This window comes from Aulonocara sp. 'chitande type north' Nkhata Bay, linkage group LG5 (assembly GCF_057382095.1).
Source record: "Aulonocara sp. 'chitande type north' Nkhata Bay isolate Kocher_YH1m ecotype deep benthic linkage group LG5, A_spYH_male_GT1.1, whole genome shotgun sequence".
In the NCBI taxonomy this organism is placed as follows: domain Eukaryota; kingdom Metazoa; phylum Chordata; class Actinopteri; order Cichliformes; family Cichlidae; genus Aulonocara; species Aulonocara sp. 'chitande type north' Nkhata Bay.
The window spans coordinates 32,486,022-32,505,612 of record NC_141348.1 but is presented as its reverse complement, the minus strand read 5'-3'; the positions used below and the strand labels follow the sequence as shown (position 1 = coordinate 32,505,612).

Below are 19,591 nucleotides of genomic sequence, written 5' to 3'. Positions count from 1 at the left end.
ACCTGCAGTTCAGAGAGGAAACATAACAAATTTGAGCAACAACAGGAGGCCTGTCAGTAATTGTGTGTTTATGTTTTATATGAAAGCTCAGTGTGATGCAAATGTGTGGGAATACATGCATTTGTGTAAATAGAACATGCTGTGTCAGACAGAAAATAACTTTTTATTGTGTGTGTGGATGTGTGTGCGTTACAATGGATATGTGAGGTCATGCCCAGCTTGAAGCCAACATGTTTTGAACCCACATGTCAAAAGCTTTCATACTGCACTACTGGATGGGGTGTGTCCTGCGTTGTTAGTACTACACTACAATACATAGACACATGCTAGGCAAATGCAAAGTATATTGGTGCGTTGTAAATAGCTGGGGTATTTACACTATATCTTGCTTTTTGGGTGCCTTTTTTCAAGAGTGACAGTGTAGAGACACAGAAAAGTGGAGGGAGAGAGAAAGACAGGCAGTACACCGGCCATATGGCATTTGTTCACCCGCTCATCCCAGTGAGCCAAACCGATGCCCTAGCTTGCTTTGCAAAAAGAATTGGAACTGCACTAATTGGGGGCAGACACAGAATTAAGGGAGGTTTAAGGGAGGGGGTACTGATCAAGCATAATTCTGGGTGACGTGAATAATACTGATTATCTGCATAGCCATAGTCAGGGTGCACATGCTGACCCCTATCTACCACCAAAAGCACCAACAATGGGCTGTGAGTATTAGAACTAGACCACGGAGCAGTGAGAGAAGTTGGCATGGACTGAAGAATCATATTTTCCTAATATAATGTCTTATATAATGACTTTTAAAGAAGTAAGTCAAATCAATCGATTGAAGCCCAGAGGCAGGTGAATCCCCACAGTCCTCGGGGTATCAGCACCCCGATCGAAGTTCATTGTTGTACCGACCCTTATGGCGTTATTTTTGTGCCACTATTCTGAGCGGACGTAAAAAAAAATTGAGCGCACGTAAAAAAAAATTGCAGGTGCAAGTGTTGCATTTTGAGGAGAAATTTATTTTGAGCTTACAAAAGCTGAATTTGAGTGAACAAAATTCATTGCTGTGTGCAAAAAACGTATTTCAGTGTTTGCGCTTATCCATATACACACACAATAGCACCCCCTCTCGCTCAGTTTTTTCATTTGCGCTTGCTCGCAATGTGTTGCTTGCGCTCACAACATTCTCTGCTTCGTACGCTCAACTCTCTGTACATCGTTATAAGTGTGCCACAAAACCAACCAATCACAGACTTGGTTTCAAAAATTCTGATTGGCTCTTACGGTCTCCAATCAGCTCACTAGCTACTGCTTTCCGGACACCGGAAACACTGTCCACTCAGCCTCGCTTCTTGCAGATAGAGGGATTTTTGATTTACTCTGCAGCTAAAGAAGAGATGGCAGAATCAAACAATGGCTCCAATAATACTACACCACAGTATCAGGTGAGTTTAATTTTTTTTTGTGTGAATTTAGTAATTTGCTGTCCTTTCTGTTTAATATGCTGTGAAATTGTAGTTACAGATGCAGCTGTAGAGTTTAAGCTATCCTTATGGGTAATTACCAGCGTAGTTGTCTTACTGAGGCAGTGTATCGTAATCATGTTTTTTAGGGTAATGGTGCAGTTGAGTCAGCAGTAAGAAATCTGGTGTCTTTGCTGCTTAACAACATATCCACAAATCCTTCAGGGAGGCCAACAGAGAGTGGGCAGCCGGAGCCTAGAAATCTTACTATCCAGCAAGAGATGACAAGGTTTTTGCTTTTTTTGTGTGTTTTTTTATTTTAACTTTTTGCAATCTTTTCTGTTAAAGTTATTTGGTTTGTGGATTTATCAACATTGATTTTTAAATTAAAATGTGCTATTAAGGACTGATGTCATATTTAATAACTTTATTAAACAATAACCCTTATGTTATGCAACACTGCATTTTTTAAACTCATGCATTTTCATCCCACAGGTCATTTCCAGGATATTTCAAATCACACTTGAGCCGTGGTAAAAAGAGATGTTTAACATCTACTAAGCAGCTTGTTAAGGCAGGCAGTAAGACCACAGGCCTCAGTTTTTATTTGCTGTCAAAAAACACATCCTACACACCTTTGCCAGCTGAGGAGCTTGAACTCCTACAAGCTGGCATGGGGAGACAAACAGTGTCTCTTCCAGAAGATGGTGACTAGGGCTGCTCAATTAATCGAATTTTAATCACGATTACGATCTGGGCTTTCAACGATCATTAAAAATGACTGAGCCGATTATTAGCCCCTCCCTAATTTATCCGCGACACCTTAAAGGCCGGTCCGTGAAAATATTGTCGGGCATAAACTGGTCCGTGGCGCAAAAAAGGTTGGAGACCGCTGATTAAGAGGACCCGAGGGAAGCTCGGAAAGCTAAGCAGAAGTTATTTGGAGAGTGACTGCTGTTGGTTGAAAAGAGAGTTAAAAAAAAAAAAACTTCAGTGGTGTTGCACACTATTTTATATTATTTTTTTAAAGTCATTGTTAACCCTTTAAAGCCGGTCAGAGCAGCAAGCTCCGTTTTGTGTAACTATTTTTAAATCCCTGTAGAACCTGAACCGTGTAAGCTAGCGCAATAATTTGTTTTGCATATGAAACCGGAGGAGTTGTACTTACATCTGATGCCATCAGCTTGTCCTCGGTCACGGTTTCGTTCCACATATAGCTTTGCAAAAATTGCATAAAAAGCGCTTGCAGGAACAAAAACATAATATTCCAGAAACACGCTTTGCCGTTCCTATCAGCTGTTCGTAACACTTCCCACAGTGAAATGATGCACATGCTGTTTTCTTTGCAAATTTGCATCATAGGATTGTTTTTTGTTTTTCCTGCAGTATATAAAAATTGCTGTATCTCCAAAATAAAACTATGAAGACACTCAAAATAAATTTCCTGTGGTGGGAAACTATTTTTTGCAACTTTATTGTATTTAAAGTTTTGAGGGATAAGCCTCTTAAATTTCTCCAAGTAGAAATATATGTAAACAAAACAAAAGCGATTTTCAATTTTTTTTGTAGTTTATTGCACTTTTTTGCAATTTATGTAATTACTATGGACTTAATGCATACATATTATTAAAATATGGGCTATAACAGTTGTATTGATGTATAGCAACTTGAAATGCTCCCACAAATGGCACTACAGCATGTAAAAAAAATAATATAAGCTCTGGTGGACTTGGTTCTATAGTAGGTCTTAAAGGGTTAAATAAATATCGTCAAATAATCGTGATCTCAATTTCAGTGAAAATAATCGTGATTATCATTTTTGCCATAATCGAGCAGCCCTAATGGTGACCATGCAGAGGTAAGTTTGTGTAGTCAGTATTAAAATCAGTCATTGGCAGACGCATTTAGCCTGAATCATATGCCACAGTCCATTTAGTGTTCCATTCTGCTTAACTGTGTTTTTAACTAAGATTTCTAGACTTCTGGAAGAAACCTTTCCAAAAATGGAATATCTTTGTGGAGGATGGCTCTTACATAAGGCAACAGGTTTGTTGTTAATTCAGTTTTTATGTATTTTTTTGGCATTCTTGCGTGCTCATACTGCATTATGATTATGTAGTTGATACTTTTGCTGCTTGATTGTTTATGCTATTTTTCTGTCAATAAAGGTGGCAGTGGTCAACGAAAGCTCACTGTAATTCCACCTGAAACAGAAGGATATTCTGTCAAAACACTGAAAGCTGTGTCAGGAGGTGGCAAATCCACTTTTTACATAGTACCTCCTCAGGAAACATTAGACACATCTCCTCTACCTCCCGACTCACAGCACTTTTCAAAGATGCCAAAGAAGATATGTTACCAGTGTAATGAAGTTATGCCTCTGCAGATGCTTGCAGTACACATCAATACGTGCAAAGGAAAATTCTCTCCTGATGAGACTGATGATGAGGTGAGACAATTTTGATGAAATCAAAATGAGCAATTTTGATTAAATAATATAGTATCACAATTACTGTTTTTTGATTCAGCAGGAATCGGAGTTATGCATTGTGAAAAGCAAATGCAAGGTAAACCTAGCACATTACTAAAAACCATAGTAACTACAATGAATTTTGTATCGGTAATGATCTTTTTCCCACTATGCCTAACATGTACCCATTTTTGGAATTGTAGGTTATTTGTCCAATATGCACTAAGGATTTTCCTGAAGATGAGATCACAGTCCATGCGAGTCTGTGTGGGGATAGGTAATCTTTTTTCAGCCGTTTATGAAAAAATGTTAATCAGTAACAGTCCACGCAAACATATGTATTTTTTATTTTTATTTTTTTAAACTTTGTTTTGTCATCAGCTTTCAATGCATGGTGCCTGAAGAAAATGACCAAACTACAGGGACACCAGCTCAAACTTCAGTATGCACAACAGACAGGTACTTTTTGCTCTATTATAGTTCATATACACACTATTATGCAGAACCATTTGTTAAAATTATGTGTAAGATCTTTTACACAATACCTGGGGTTTAATTTCATATAAAACATTTTATGATCACACTACTTTAAATTATTGTTAAAGGTTGTTGCACAGAACATGCTGCAATAATTTCTAATCACGTTTAATGTGGTAGCCTCTTTTAATCTAAAGATGATTATTTTTCTTTGAGAGCTTAGGATGTTTTCTACCCTGTTTTTGTTAAGCGTGGAAGATGTATTGCGTTGCCTTGAACAACAAGTCGACACCACAACAGAATTTAAGTTGTGTGTGGACAGAGAAGACCTTCCAGACAGAGGCATTCTCCAGTGGCAGAGAAAAAAAGCTGCATCTCCCACCAGTGTTCTTAGGGTGGCTTTCATTGGAGAGGCAGGCGTGGATACAGGAGCACTTAGGAAAGAGTTTTTGAGTGGTGAGTTGCCTATTACCTGTTTTGTCCTAGTGTCAATAAATAATGGATAACTTAAAAATGCGGATATTTTTTGTATGAAAGACATGATTTCAGGTATTGAAAGCAGATTCTTTGAAGGACTTGAGAACAAGGGCAAAAACCCGAAGTATTCTCTGACCGATCTTGATAATGAAAACTTCAGGTTGGTTACATACGAGCTTTGTGTATTACATTTAATACGCATCCGATATTTTTGTAAATGTTACCTGAAAATGAATTATAATCATTTGTCTACACAGAACTGTTGGTGAAATAATTGCAGTCAGCCTCGCCCAAGGAGGCCCATCTCCTGCCTTTTTCAAAGAATGGTGCTACAATTTCCTCTGCTCAGGAGAGGTTGATTTCAGCTGTCTGTCTAAGGAGGATGTTGCAGATGTGGAATCTTCCCTGCTCATCCGCAAAGTGAGCACCTGGTTTAGCTCTGGCACATGATATATTATGAGTATGGTGTTTTTAAACACTTTTAACCTTCTGTATTTCCTCTTTCACATTATACATTTCCAGGTTGAAGATGCAGCAGACATACAGTCTCTGATGATGTGGGCTGATGAAATTGTCAGCTGTGGATACACAAACCAGATAAAGATGGATAGTAAGGAAAGCATGATCCGGTAAGGGAGAAAAAATCAGAGAGATCATTAACCCCCCCCATCCCCAACTAGTTTTTCATTTTGTTTTTTTTTTGTTTGTTTTTTTTAAGTGCTATTGTCTTACACTCTACAACAAGACTGATTCCAATGCTACAGCAGCTCCGAAAGGGCATGGAACTGTATGGTCTTGTGAACCTGATGGCTGTAAATCCTGAAGCTTGCCACAGTTTGTTTGTTCCTGGGAAAATCCTCAAAGTAAGTATTAACATAGCAGCTTCAGTCTGATCCAAAGACAGTCCACTTATCTGTACTGTAGTTATCCTGTATTTATTTATTAGTTTTGAATGAACAATATATCTATAATATAATCTACTTTATTTCCTTATTTACAGCCAGACGCTGATTTCATTATGATGAGCTGCCAACCACATTTCAGTGAAAAAGGGACATCTAGGGAGAGAACTGAGAGGAAGATCATAAATTTTTTGCAAGATTTCTTGCAGGAGATTGAAGTATCAGGTACTATATAGTATTAGCTGTATATACCTATAGTATTGTATATATACTGTATGCATCTGTTAAATATTTTTGCTTTAACATGCAGGGCACTAGAAAGTATTCTTAGTTGTTAATTTAAAACATTGTAATCCAGATTGCTTTTTATTTAGAAAAGACTTCAGAAACATTTTCAAACATCACAGATGGAAACACAGGCGGTGCAGGTGGTGAAAAATCAGAGTCTCTTGCTGTCCACCATGTGCTCCAGTGGATGACCGGCCAGTCCCATGTTCCCATCCTTCCTGATGAAAAGAGACATTTCAAAATAACATGCAAGTTTGACCATGAATGTAAGGAGCGGCTGGGAGATCACTCCATTTGTTACCCAGTTGTGAGTGCATGCACTTGTACTGTGACTTTTCCAGTGCAGCATCTGGACACTTACACAGTGTTTAAAACCATAATGAGTGCAGCAGTTAAATATGGTGGTGGATTCCACAGAGTTTAACACATTGTTGTCTTGTAATTTGGAAACTAAATGAGTAAAAATGTTTGTAAACATTAGCTGTTAAGATGTTCGTAGCCGTTTCATGAAAATGACAAGACTTCAAAACTTTGTGTAGGGTCCTACGTTGATAGATAATAAGCAAGTGCTTTGTTTGCTTGTCTACTTGTAATCTGAATGTTTTTGCAAAGAAATCCAGTATTTGAGAACTTAAAAGAACGTTGACTTTCACGTCCATGTTAAGTGTCACTGTTGGTTTGACACCTGTAGCAAGAATTGTATGTACAGGTCACGACCGTGTGACTCAGAATGTTCCAAGGGATTAATAGTTCTCTGAAGCCCCTCCAGGGTTTCCTCATCCAGTGGGCATTCAACTTCAGGAACCACAACTGTGCTGTTAGATTCTTCTTGCAGTACAGCACTCTCCCAGTCAATGCCTGGATCCCGAAGCTCCTTCAAATCCACAAACATATATAATGGTCATTATTCCAGAATAGGTACTTTTGGGAGGAATGTTATTTTGTGTAAGCGTTTTTTCCATTAAAATACAACAATTTAAAAAGAATGCCTTTGTCTTCATGTTCTTCTTACTGTAATTTAGATTAGTGGTAATTGATAAGCAAGAATGTATAAAATCACCAGAAGCATCTCCCAGATGTGCTGCAAGTGTTTTAATTTGTTAATTTCAGAAGAGAAGAGTTAACTGCTAACTAAAATTTTGAAATTCAACATTTAAATAAAAAAAATAAAAAAAAAAACAGATTATGAGCTGGTACCTCAAGTCTCTCGCCCTCGTCCAGCTCTTGTAGATGTCCCATACACCAGAGCTGTTCAGGAGTGAGACCACCTTCTGTCCTGAGGGGATGATTATTCCATCCTCCAACAAAGGTGACAAGATCTGCTCGGAGTCGAGGGACAAAGATGTAGTGGACACCAAAAAGATGAATGACATCTGAAATGTCAAGCAGGCCATCCTCCTCGAGTGAGTGAAGAATATCATGGTACTTGCTAGTGACTGCAATCCAGACATCACGCCAAAGTCGTTCTACTCTGTAAATACATTTGAATTTGGATTTCAGGTATTTCATGCTTCAAATCAATATCAGAACTGCTACAACAATCTACCCATGCAGTCAATAATAATATAAAAAACATCAAAAGACTAACCTCTGATTGTGGACACTCTTTCCAGATATGAAACTCGCTCTCCCTGTTCCTCTTGTGGCAAACATGAAATGTGAAATGTCCAGGTTTTCTACTCCTTGATCTGCCCTAACCCTATGATAAAAATACATTTTTAAGGAATTTTTAAAGTTTTCTTTAATGATACTTGTTGCTAGCATATAAATTAAATCAGGGCATAAAACCTTGATGGCAAGCCGTGAAGCTGGGCTGATCTCAGGAAAAATGAGAATGCAGTTTTTGCCCTGTTGTTAGTTGCTGCATCCAAGTACAGGACCTGCAGTGAAAACAAATGGAAAATTAAAGATCTGGTTTCAGATCATGTATAGTTTTTCAGTTAATAATGCAGTTTCATAATAAGTGTTCAAGGAATATTGTACGGTTCTATGTTCATAACCATAATTCAAAGCTTGAGTAGTCTATACATCAATATTGGTAGTACTTATCAAAAAATGAAAATGGCCTTTTAGTTTAACCTTTTTTGGTAAAGAACTGATTAGAAATTTAAAAAAATAATAATTGCAAATCGTCCACTATGTTGGCTTGCTGAATAATTGATGTTCATAAAAAAACAACCTAATAAAGCTCTCATTTCAAAACTACCAAATATTCTACATAACAGTTACACTTTTACCTTCCTTGAGTAGCCATCCACTCCACCAAAGATCACAACATTGTACCTGTTTCAGAGGGAAAACAATCTCACTAAGGCTTGATTTGCAGAACATGTAAGACATTGAAAATACATTTTTCAGTATGCACACTTGCCACTGACTTAAACTGGACACTTGTCAGGTGTGCTGAAAATAATACCAACATTTTTATATGTTTATAAGTTCAATGAGACTAAATATTTGAGTTCTCTTGTCATGATTTTTTTTAAGTTTTCTGGAGCACTTAACATATTATGTGTTGATAGGCTTGTTATCATGGAAAATATCGATATACAAAGTGTAAATAACTGCTCAAGAAAATTTACAATTACCAATATTGCTGGTTTTGTTACACATCCTGTATTCCTTTTACTTAATATTACTCTATCAAGTGCTTTTTAAAATATTATAAATACACTGAAAGACCTATCAGATAAGGTTGATTAAAGCAGATTTAAAGTATAACGTGCATCTTTCTGCCCAACTTGTGTTAAAGCTATATAAGTGGGTATTTTACCTTATTAGCTTGTGATTTGTGTCTATGTGGACCAGGGAGAGAGGGCCTCGCACCGAGTAGCTTCTTCGCACAACACAGCCTAGTTCTGTGATCCGTTTGAAGATCCCTACAGCATCAACTCGATGCATGGAGGCCATCATTCTCCACCACTGAACACGGAGACCCATAGAAACCAAATGTCCTTGAACCATTCGATAGCCAGCATTTGGCATCTGATTTTTGATAGCCGATATGATGTTGTCCAGCTCTTGGTCATTCATTGTGCTGTATGTTCCTCTCACAGACAAGTCAAATTCTTGCATCCTCCTGTAGATTGTTCTTCTTGAAACACCAAGACATTTAGCAATGCAGCTGACTGGCAGCTGAATGTCCAACAAATTCTTGAGTCTTTCTCTCTCTAGTACGATTTTGGGGTGTAATCTCTGACAGACCGCCTATTTGCTGAGAGAAAGATTCAAACAGAACAAGCTCATGACGAGTCAAGAACTCCAAATAATCCAGATTTAGTGGTTGTTGGTTTAAAGCAGCTTCCAGTTTAGAGAGGAGTCTATGCATCATTTGCTGTCTATGTCCTGTTAAAAGCAGCAAGGAACATGGACAAGTACAATGAAATGATGTATCTCAGACAAAAATAAACAACCCATAAAACAAACTACATGAGGTACATCATTTTTCAAGTTTGCATAGTTTGCAAATTAGCTAACGTCAGTTATCAAGCGAATAATAATTAACAAAATGATTTTATATTACTTACATGTGGCCGGGACATGCTCTTTTCGTGCTGCTATTCAGTATTCGACGACATAAAAAAGAGCTACTCAAGTATAATTTGGAAAAATTAGTCAGTTGGCATGGTTGTATGATGCAACTACATTCTACTACACCAACAATAGTCTTAAAAAATAATATATTTTAAAATAAAATGATTAAAGATATTATCCGCAAATTGGGGTTTAAGAGATTTTAGCTGGATTTAGCTACATTTCGGACAGTGTTTCCGGAAAGCAGTAGCTAGCGAGCTGATTGGAGACCGTAAGAGCCAATCAGAATTTTTGAAACCAAGTCTGTGATTGGTTGGTTTTGTGGCACACTTATAACGGTGTACAGAGAGTTGAGCGTACGAAGCAGAGAATGTTGTGAGCGCAAGCAACACATTGCGAGCAAGCGCAAATGAAAAAACTGAGCGAGAGGGGGTGCTATTGTGTGTGTATATGGATAAGCGCAAACACTGAAATACGTTTTTTACACGCAGCAATGAATTTTGTTCACTCAAATTCAGCTTTTGTAAGCTCAAAATAAATTTCTCCTCAAAATGCAACACTTGCACCTGCAATTTTTTTTTACGTGCGCTCAGAATAGTGGCACAAAAATAACGCCATAGGACCCTCCTATAGTCTCCAGATTGGAACTCAGTCCAATCCAGCCAGTAGCAGTTCCCAGTCTAGAGCTTAGCCAGCCACACCCAATATTAGATTCTAGCTCAGGGCCCAAGCCGAGGACAAGCCCCTCAACCTGGGCCTGCTGAAAGTTGCCAGGGACTGGCAAATGCAAGTGAACTTGGATCAGAGGCAAATTTTTCCCACAGAGATTGTAACAACTACTCTGCGACCAGACCTCATCCTTTGGTCTAACTCTCAAAAACTCGCGTACATCATTGAGCTGACGGTACCATGGGAGGAAGCAATGGATGAAGCATTTGAGCGTAAGAAGCTGCGGTATGCCAACTTGGCAGCTGAGGCAGAGGACAGAGGCTGGAAGATCAAGGTGCGCCTGTGTAAGTCGGGTGCAGGGGCTTTGTTGCCAGTACAAGAGCAAAACTGCTTAGAGAGATTGGGATCAGAAGACAGGCGCAACAGCAGGCTATAAGAGAATTAGCTAACACTGCTGAGAGGTCACTGTGGCTAAAGAGGGCTGACATCACTTGGGCAGCTAAGGCAGTCTGCTAACCGCGAGACACACGCCCAGGATTGATCAACTCGTTGTGGGCCTGCCTCAGCAGGGGGCATCAAAAGGGTAAAACAAAACATTAGAAATTTTGCTGGTTGACTGATACAGTTGTCTCAGGGCCTCCTGGGGACTGTGCAGTTAACCTCATGGTAGTGAAACCAAAAGGAGGAATGAAAGAAAAGAAAAGGAAAATGTTCCGCTCTTCTTCCCTCTGCACTTCTTCCCTTTTCTGGGAGGTATTGGGGAGGTAGAGCATACAGCCCGATCGTGAAGGAAGGTGTGGAAAGCCAGATCAGGCACCCCCCTTCAACTTGTCCCAAATTTTAATATGATAATCTAGATCAGATCTCTAATCCCTAATCCTAACCAAGGAAGAAATAATGGCAGAATAATGGGTAAAAGACCGAAAGTTGAGGCACACAATGATGTGTGCCGCTGATAAAGTTTGTGGGCTGGGTTTCCTCATAACAGCCATCCCTCAAGATTTTCTCCATTTAAAGCAATGCATTATCAGGTATTGTAACATCTAGTCCTTTTACTGAAACGTATAGTCTGTAATTTACTATCTACATAGTTTAATCTGATGACATGAAAGTTCTGCATCTGGAAAGTGACTTTTTTCAGTCAATTTAGGACTTTAACTTGAAATCCAACTCCAGTCTTCCAATATTATTACATTGTTTGGTCAATCGACCTATCATCCTACTGGAAAGTCAAATACATAGCCCAATCTATGTTTTATTTTGCAGACAAGAAAAAGCAGGATATGTTAATTTAATTTACCTTCTGAGTATACTCAGAAGGTAAATTAACATGAAAAAACAGAGATAAACAATAAAAAAAAATGTAAATGCAAATAAAGCAATGGCAAATAAGGAAAATCCAATTTTAAATGCAAATGACACAACTAAGCAAATACAAACACATATAAACAGAACATGAAAAAATTATCTTCCCATTTAAAAACATACACAAACACAAAATCTAGGTATCCCACCTGCTGTGTCAGAGAAATTATATCTTAGAAGAGGAGGCGTGCTCACTGGTGTGTGTTCATGTTCACTCAACATTCCACCTATCCATCTATCAACCCACGCTTTAATGCATTCCTTTAATGATCTGTGAAGACAAGGATTGTCAGGAGGAGGGGAAGAGAAAGGAAGGTTGATGTAGATGATAACCCTTATTAAGGGGCTCATTCCTTTAAAGTCCTGCAAAATAACCTCTTTTTTTTTTTTAAAGAAAAAAGAAAAAAGAAAAAGAAAAAAAAAGAATAAAATTTAAAAATAAATTCAAACTCCACTTTCAGTATTAAAAGAAATCTCTTATACGGATTGATGTTTTTAGTAAACTCAATTTTAATCTTGTAAAATGTGTAAATTGGCTTGGTGTAGGCAGTGAAGAATAATGTCTTCAATTTGTCTCTAAATTCTCTATAAAATAAAACATTTTGGCAAAATGCAGTAGAATCAATTTTTTCCACAATGGAATTATTCTCTTGTGGTACCTCAAACTTAAAAAGCTGACAGATGAAAGAGTTAGATAGATCTAGGACACATACACAGAAAAGGGTAATTAACAGGTCATTACCAGGAATGCTGCATTTGTTAGGATGCCCGGGTCGTTGACCCAGGGTTTTTGAGTTTATTATATTATTTATAATTTCTAGTCTTTGGGTTTTTGTCTTATGGTTTGTCTCTGTGTAATCCTTAGTTGCTGTCTCCCCTGTCCGCTATATCCCCGTGTCCAGTCAGTGTCTGTGTCTGCCCTGGTCCCACGTCTCTGTTCCCTCTGTTGTAGTGCCTGCATGTGAGTCTGTGTCTTTTGTTCAGTCTGTGTTATGTGTTTCCTGTTTTCTTTGAAAGTCCATGTCTCATGTTAATGTGTCTGGTTTTGCTTCCTTTGTCTCGTTAGGCCTGATTTGCCCCAGCTGTGTCTCCCTCCTGTTGCCCATTCCCTGATTGCTCCCTCTGTGTATTTAAGCCCTGTGTTTCAGTTTGTCAGTGTCGTGATCTACTCTTATCTACCCTCACTTATGCTGTGTGTTTTGTTTTTTCCCTGCCTGTGTTATTGTTTGTACTTTGGAGGTTTGTTACTTTGAGTTCAGCATTAAAGCTGTTTTGAGTTACTTTCTGTCTCCGGAGTCTGCACTTTGGGTCCTTTTCCTGCCTGCACACAGCCGTCACATAACAGCATTATAGAAAGGCAGGTTTAGTGACAAGGTTAATGTCATCATTAACATGGTGCTGTTGATCTCTGTAGCTGTATACAGTGATACCACTTTTTATGACTTTGTATATCTTCTTTATTAATGTAATTTATTTAAAGATTTGATTCATAGATACATTAAACTTAATTTTAATGTTTGAGCGTGTGTGTGTGTTTGCGCACGCGCTTGCATGCATAAAATCGCACCACAGTACACATGCATACTCTTAAGCTGTCAAAACTCTTAAGTTTACAAGTCATTAGCCACGTGTCATCAGACAGTTTGGCTGAATAGGCCACTGACATAATTTACATTTCAATCCATCTTTATTTTGCACAAACACATGCTGAGTATCAGGACTGTTAAATAGTTGACAAATAACAGAGCTGTGGAATCAGTTTAGACAGCAGGGTAAATAAGGAATGCTGGATAAAATGATTTCTGCTGTGTTTGAGATTGTGCAGTGAATGTATTATTTTGTATTCTTGTTTGTTACTATCTCACTATTTACGTTTTCTTTTCATTTTTATGGTTTCTTTCCCACTTTCCTTTTTTGGTGTCTAACATATGTGCGTGGTACACTTTATTCTATATGCTGTCCAGTTACTAATGTTGTAAGATCCTGCTGTTGTTGCAGATTTAGTTGTAGTGAAGACATCAAACCTTACAGACTACAAAATTGTAATCTAAAAAAAAAAATTCTAACAGTTTGTGTGTTTTTGTTTGTTTTTATATTAAACCCAATTAATGCATTTGAGTACTCAGTTTTTGTTTTGTTGTAACAATAATGTTATTTAGTTACTTTTCAGATAAGAAGTTTCATACTCTAATCCTTACTTTGTACTACGGTGATTGTTAAAAACTGTCTGTCTGCTACTAAGGAGCTGCGCTTTATATTCGGAAGAAGCACATGCAAGCAATATCCAAATCTATAGCACTTATGGCCTGCTGAGGAGGGGATAGATGCTATGGCTCACTTTTAGCCGCACTAAAGCTTTCACTCCAGAGAAAATGAACAAGATTGGATAAGATCCAAAATCAGCCTGCTATGCAATGCAGTTAAATTGGTACATGCAGAGGTAAATGCACAGTCAAATACTGTCACTTGGTACGGAGTTGAGAGGACCAAATGCATGATGCAGAAACATTGGAATCAAATCAAAAGGATAATTTGTTCCAAAATAAAACAAAGAACCAAACAAGAAGAACCCACAATGAAATCAGGGCCACACATCAGGGAACATCAACAGATAGCTTGAGACATGGGAGACAAAACTATAAAAGCTTTTAGAACTGACTACAGAAGACAAGTAGGTGTGGAACAAAATGTGGATTTAATTAATTAAGAACAGGTGAAAATAATTGGGTAATCTGGGGAATGCAGACAGGAAGTACAACAAACACAGTGGATGAAAGAAACTAACCTTGAAATTAAAACATGAAAAAAACCCACAAAAACAAGATGTCGCGTTAACATGAAAAAAGCAGACAGGGAAATGTGCTAAAAGACACAGGTGCCAGAAGGAGGAATCAGTATGAAAATACTGCAGGACAAATGAACTCACAACAAGACTGAAGGCCAATAAAACACAAATTGCATGAAGCGCAAAGTAACGTGTTGGATGCAATGGTGTAAAACAAGCCGCCACTGGAGCAGTGGAGATGTGATCTCTGGCTTGACAAATCACGCTTTTCAGTCTGGCAATCTGATGGAAGGGTTAGAGGGGGTCTGGGGGAAGGGTTTGAGTTTGGCAGTTGCCAGTAGAATGGTACTATGGTATTTGTCTGATTACATTGTGACAAGTGCAGAGTTTGGTGGAGGGGGGGGGTTATTGTAAGGGAGTGTTTTTCAGGAGTTGGACTCACTCTCTTAGTTTCAGTGAAAGGAACTCTTAATGTTTTGCATAAAAGACATGCAATGAATGCATCACTTGTATGAAAAAACACTTCAAAAAAGCTTATTTTGCCCTTTCTGCTTCATTAGTACAAACACCTGTCCAGATTAAAATACAATTTTTACTTCATCATATTTGCATATTCTCCATTATGCATAACCTTGTAATTCTAATGAAAAGACAAAATCTGTCACTGACAGTCAGCAAATATAAAGTATGAATCATGCATCTGAATCCTGTTCAAATTATAACGGGGGGGGGCTGACTTAACGTAATGGAAGTGTTTTACACATTGTGGGTAAATGCAAAACTGATTCCTCACATTATCACACATTAGTCCTGCTCCTTCCTTGAAAATTTTCCATAACCTCATCTCTGCATCTAAAAATTTCTCTCCAGCTTTCCACTTCCCTTTGATTTTTCATTCTGTATCCCCATATCAAATGTTCTTTCTTCTTGTCCTTCTTTTCCTCTAAACCACCTTGTTGACTGCATTTCCTCCTGTTCACCTTCTTCCTGTTTTCAGCACATTCTTCTCTCTGCTCTTTTTTTTTTTCTTCCCCACAATTTCACAATCCTCCAATATGAATGAGTAACCTGGATTCAGTTCTCATCCTCAGGCTACTCTCTGGGATGGTATTTATTTGTCAAAACTGGAGCACAGACATAAATACAGCAGCTGAGTATGCACACCGCAGCTTTTGATTTTGCAGTTCCAACACAATATCATGCACAGAGAGGTGCCCCGAATGCAGAAAAAAATATTCTTTTTCCTCATTTTTTTGTGCACTATTATTGTGGAAAATAACTTAGACAGTAAGCACTCGAGTGAACCACTAGCCCTGCAAACGAGGGGACTGAAATAGAAGTTTAAAAGGTTACAGAACCAGTGGAACCAAACACGTAACTTCTGGCAGGTTGATTTAGGGCTGAATTAGTATACATCGGCTACTTGCTGATGAGGCAAAATAGTGTGGATTGTATTACATTTGAGATATGAAATTTTATCGTCCTTACAGCATTGCATTGTGACACACTTTAGCAATATGTCTTGTTTTACCACTCAGAGCGAGGAATACTTAAAATCAGTTGTCTTTAAAGATTACATTTCAAGTAAAGAAAAACAGGGACACAACAACATATGTGAAATGGATCGATTAGGTCCCAATAGTTTTACAATATGTTGTTGCTGCTATTTAAGAAAAGGTGATCTAGTAAGTAAGATCCAGTTTTCGCAGTCATTGTCTAATCTAGAGAAGATTTGAGATAGCTCTTTGGCCGTTACCTTTTCAAAGTAGATGGAATGTCTTCTAACCCCTGTGATTTGGTCTACCTAAACAATCTATACAAAAGCTATACAGCTACTGTACACCAAGCCGTACGATTACAACCATTATCAGGTCAAGGAAATTCAAAAGCACCATCCACCTAAACAGTGTTGTAGACTAGCAGGATTCTCCCCCAGCAGGAAAATACACTTGGCACAATGGAGCATTGTTTAGGAAGTTATCAAGGAACACGGCATAGAGCCCAAGCCATTGATCTGGCCTCTACACTTTTCAGATTCCAACCCAAACAATCAACTGAGGAACCATCTCAAAACCCACAGAAACCACTCTAAAACATGGCATTCCCAGTGGTCTCATGGATGATCTGATATCGTCGTGTTGGTGTTGTTCCCAGATCATCATGAAAATGTTGTTCCAGGTTCAACATTGCAAGTGACCAATCACATTGTTGTGACGTTATTCTTTTTGCGTGCCACGCCATTCGTGCATTTATGAAATTCCAATGTTGCAAGGACAATATTAATTCTGCTTACCGTTTATTAAAGGGTTAGGGTCAGGATTAAGGTCTGTTGATCGGCGGACAGAGGCGGTTTCTCGCAGCTTAAGTACAGTTTTTTGTTTTACAGGTAACAGCTGATTTGAATCAAGACACAAAGCATGTCATGTTAGTGCAGTTATATGTTATAAAAAAATTTTTTATAGCATATATTTAGAATGCCTTTTAGGATTTGTATCGTCTTCAAGCGGTTTCAGTGTTCAAGAACCATGACACAAACCTGGATAAGCAGTGAAAAATGCATGGGTAGTATCTTCAAGTCTTTATGGTAACGACTTTTACCAAAGACCTTACAAAATGTGCAGGATGGAAGTTCGACCAAACAAACAAATACTATTTGTCTTCTTAAGGATTCCTCAAGACATGTATGAATGAAAAAAAGAAATAAAGGACAAGCATGGAAGACAGCAAGAGGAGAAAAATTGAGAGCATTCCTTTACGACATTTTTCTTTTGCCAGCCCACAGTGAAGACAAATGGAGAAAGAAACTGAAACGAATCATTCTCCCTGCAAGAACCTGCAGCAAAGTGTATTGGAGAGAGCAAGCAACAGAAAGAATGATTCAGAGAGAGACTATTATTCATGTTTTTATCCATACACTCTCAAAGGGAGGAATTGAAAACCAGGAGGGGGGAACGTTGATAGGAAGATGCAATTCCTCCTACTCTCATTATCTTGGCAGGACCATTAGGGCAGTTAAAAAAAAAAGCTGACAAGTCATAGTTTAAATCCTTTGAACAACCAGTGTGTAAGTGTACAAGTGTACAAAAACTGAACACCTAACATGTTAGTGCTGGGTGTGTTGTTAATCAGTTTTGGATAAACATGGCACTATGATCTGTTCATGGTTTAGGTACAGGATATATATTTAGTTTTTACAGCCATAACTGAATGCTGACCTCAAATGTCTCAAATCAACAAACTGACCTTTAATTTCAAACTGTAGAGTGTTCTAGACCAGTGGTTCTCAAACTGTGGTTGGTTGGCTCCCTCTAGTGGTACGCGGGAAGTCTCCAAAAAAATTTTAAGATAAACTATTCCATGTTCTGATTGAGGGATTTTTGAAAAATTTAAACGTACCGCTCTGTTATCACTTCCAACATAAATGAAGACAGGAAACTAAACAGTAGTGACGTTTGTAGGGTTACAGAAGTTGGGCTAGCTGGTACATAATGATGTGCTAGCTGTAGCTAACTACACAGCTAAGGTTAACATAATATAAACACAATAGCACAGTGAAGCTGTAGGATGAAAGCTCAGTTTTTAAAACATCGTAAGGTTTTAAAAACTGAGATTTAAAATAAACAGTTGTAATACAAACCAAGGCCAACAGTGATCACTGCCTTTTTTAGGGGCTTGTTCATGTTAAATAGAACAAGATACAAAGCATTAAAACATATTAAAAACACAACAGCCTTGATAAACGCAGAGTAGTTTTGACCCAGAAGCAGGATTCATACGTCATCACTTAAAGACCGGATATCCCACCTGCTGTGAATGTTTTAATGCAGTACAGTTGTTATTATTATTATCACTTGCCACATCTTGTTTATGACAGTTGACTAGACTATTGTAATGTTATTACTTTCTAAACATTACTTTACTAAAATGTTTATTTTATATGCAGGTTGAAGTCTGTTTAAGTTCATTTTCAGCATGAAAGTAGGATATAGCCTATATCAAATATTCATAGTCCAGGCAGCCACTGCTGTTTAAGTAGAAAGGCTTTAAGAAAATTTTCATGCACTAAAGAGGGTGTAAATTAAGCGGCATTTACAGAGTAAGGGGAGGTGGAACAGATAAAAATACATGAGCAGAGGAGGAAGAAATGAATTAAATAATACTATATACAGAGGGCAAAACAGGAAGCCAGAAGGAGAGTAGGGATTCAGCAAAAAAGAAGAGCTGTAGATGAGAAGACAACAAGATGAGATAATGTGTAAGACACATATTTTTTAGTGATATTTTCTTTAAAATAAAGTGCTCAGAGACTTAGTTGAACAAAATAAATGTTTTGATTTAAAAAGAATCAGAATATGAGAGAGAAGTGAGAATAGCAGAAAGAAGAGTTAAAAGCAAGAGGCAGGGAAGCAGGTTGTCGTTAAGCTCTACTTTGACAGTTCTATTATGAAGAAAGATGAGCAGTAGAAAAGTGGAATTTGAGCAAATCACTCTTTTCTTTTCCTATCCACTTCTCTCTCACACTTTTCTCCATCTCCTCTTCCTTCTCTTTCTTTATTTCTCTCTTCTACTAAGCTCTCTTTTCTTAGTCTTTTTCACCATCTCTATTGCTCCCATGTGCTGATCTCCTAAACGAAAAAGTTCTATGTTCTTCACCTTATGCGTGACTACATTTTATCTTTCAATTACCAGTAATCCTTCTCGTCACTCACCCTTTCTATTTTTGTTTGTTTGTTTGTTTGTTTCTCCAGTCAGTATTGAAATATGAGAAGTTAAGTGACACTTTTCCAAAGAATCAAGAAGATACTGCAAACAAATCCATCGCCTGTTGTACTGATTGGAAGTGCCAGTCTGTGTAGTGTATACGTGATTCCCCTCAATAAAACCTCCTAAGAAATCTGCAGTGTTCTACCTCTTGCTTATTTGCTTTTGTAATTTTAAACACCAACTTCTCTCCCCTCTTTGAGTCATTTACTCGTTTGTTTTCAATCAGTTTTAAAGTTTCAATCTCCTTGTGTTTCAGTGACTCTTAAGCTGCTTTTTGGGGGGATAATTTCTCTGTTCAAATCCAGTTCTTCAGTGTTTCGCACTGTTCTTTGATCTTGTACTTGATAAGACTAAGTACTTGTACTTGACCAAGCTATTTTATAACTCATGGCTTACTTCATAG

General features: G+C 37.9%; 2 protein-coding genes across 8 annotated transcripts; one reads left to right on the top strand and one right to left on the bottom strand.

Moving 5' to 3' along the window:
* The first annotated feature begins 1,312 nt into the window (after positions 1-1,312).
* LOC147331040 (G2/M phase-specific E3 ubiquitin-protein ligase-like) lies at positions 1,313-7,051 on the top strand. Of its 7 annotated transcripts, none has more exons than XM_086293049.1 (14): positions 1,313-1,439; positions 1,607-1,746; positions 1,953-3,503; positions 3,626-3,906; positions 3,986-4,024; positions 4,131-4,204; positions 4,309-4,386; positions 4,655-4,860; positions 4,942-5,041; positions 5,139-5,301; positions 5,404-5,510; positions 5,600-5,744; positions 5,882-6,008; positions 6,158-7,051. In XM_086293049.1, the coding sequence occupies exons 3-14, from the start codon at positions 3,461-3,463 to the stop codon at positions 6,493-6,495; spliced, it is 1,701 nt and encodes a 566-aa protein (XP_086149175.1). In that variant the 5' UTR covers positions 1,313-1,439; positions 1,607-1,746; positions 1,953-3,460; the 3' UTR covers positions 6,496-7,051. The 7 variants fall into 7 exon arrangements, with proteins under 7 accessions (XP_086149175.1, XP_086149176.1, XP_086149178.1 ...); XM_086293050.1 differs by having other exon boundaries at positions 1,607-3,315; positions 3,428-3,503; XM_086293051.1 differs by having other exon boundaries at positions 1,323-1,439; positions 1,683-1,746.
* LOC147331039 (uncharacterized) lies at positions 6,685-9,360 on the bottom strand. The gene is made up of 6 exons (XM_086293055.1): positions 8,845-9,360; positions 8,309-8,354; positions 7,860-7,951; positions 7,660-7,770; positions 7,269-7,542; positions 6,685-6,945 (listed from the first exon to the last, which is right to left on the bottom strand). The coding sequence occupies exons 1-6, from the start codon at positions 9,144-9,146 to the stop codon at positions 6,739-6,741; spliced, it is 1,032 nt and encodes a 343-aa protein (XP_086149181.1). The 5' UTR covers positions 9,147-9,360; the 3' UTR covers positions 6,685-6,738.
* Between the last annotated feature and the right edge of the window lie 10,231 nt (positions 9,361-19,591).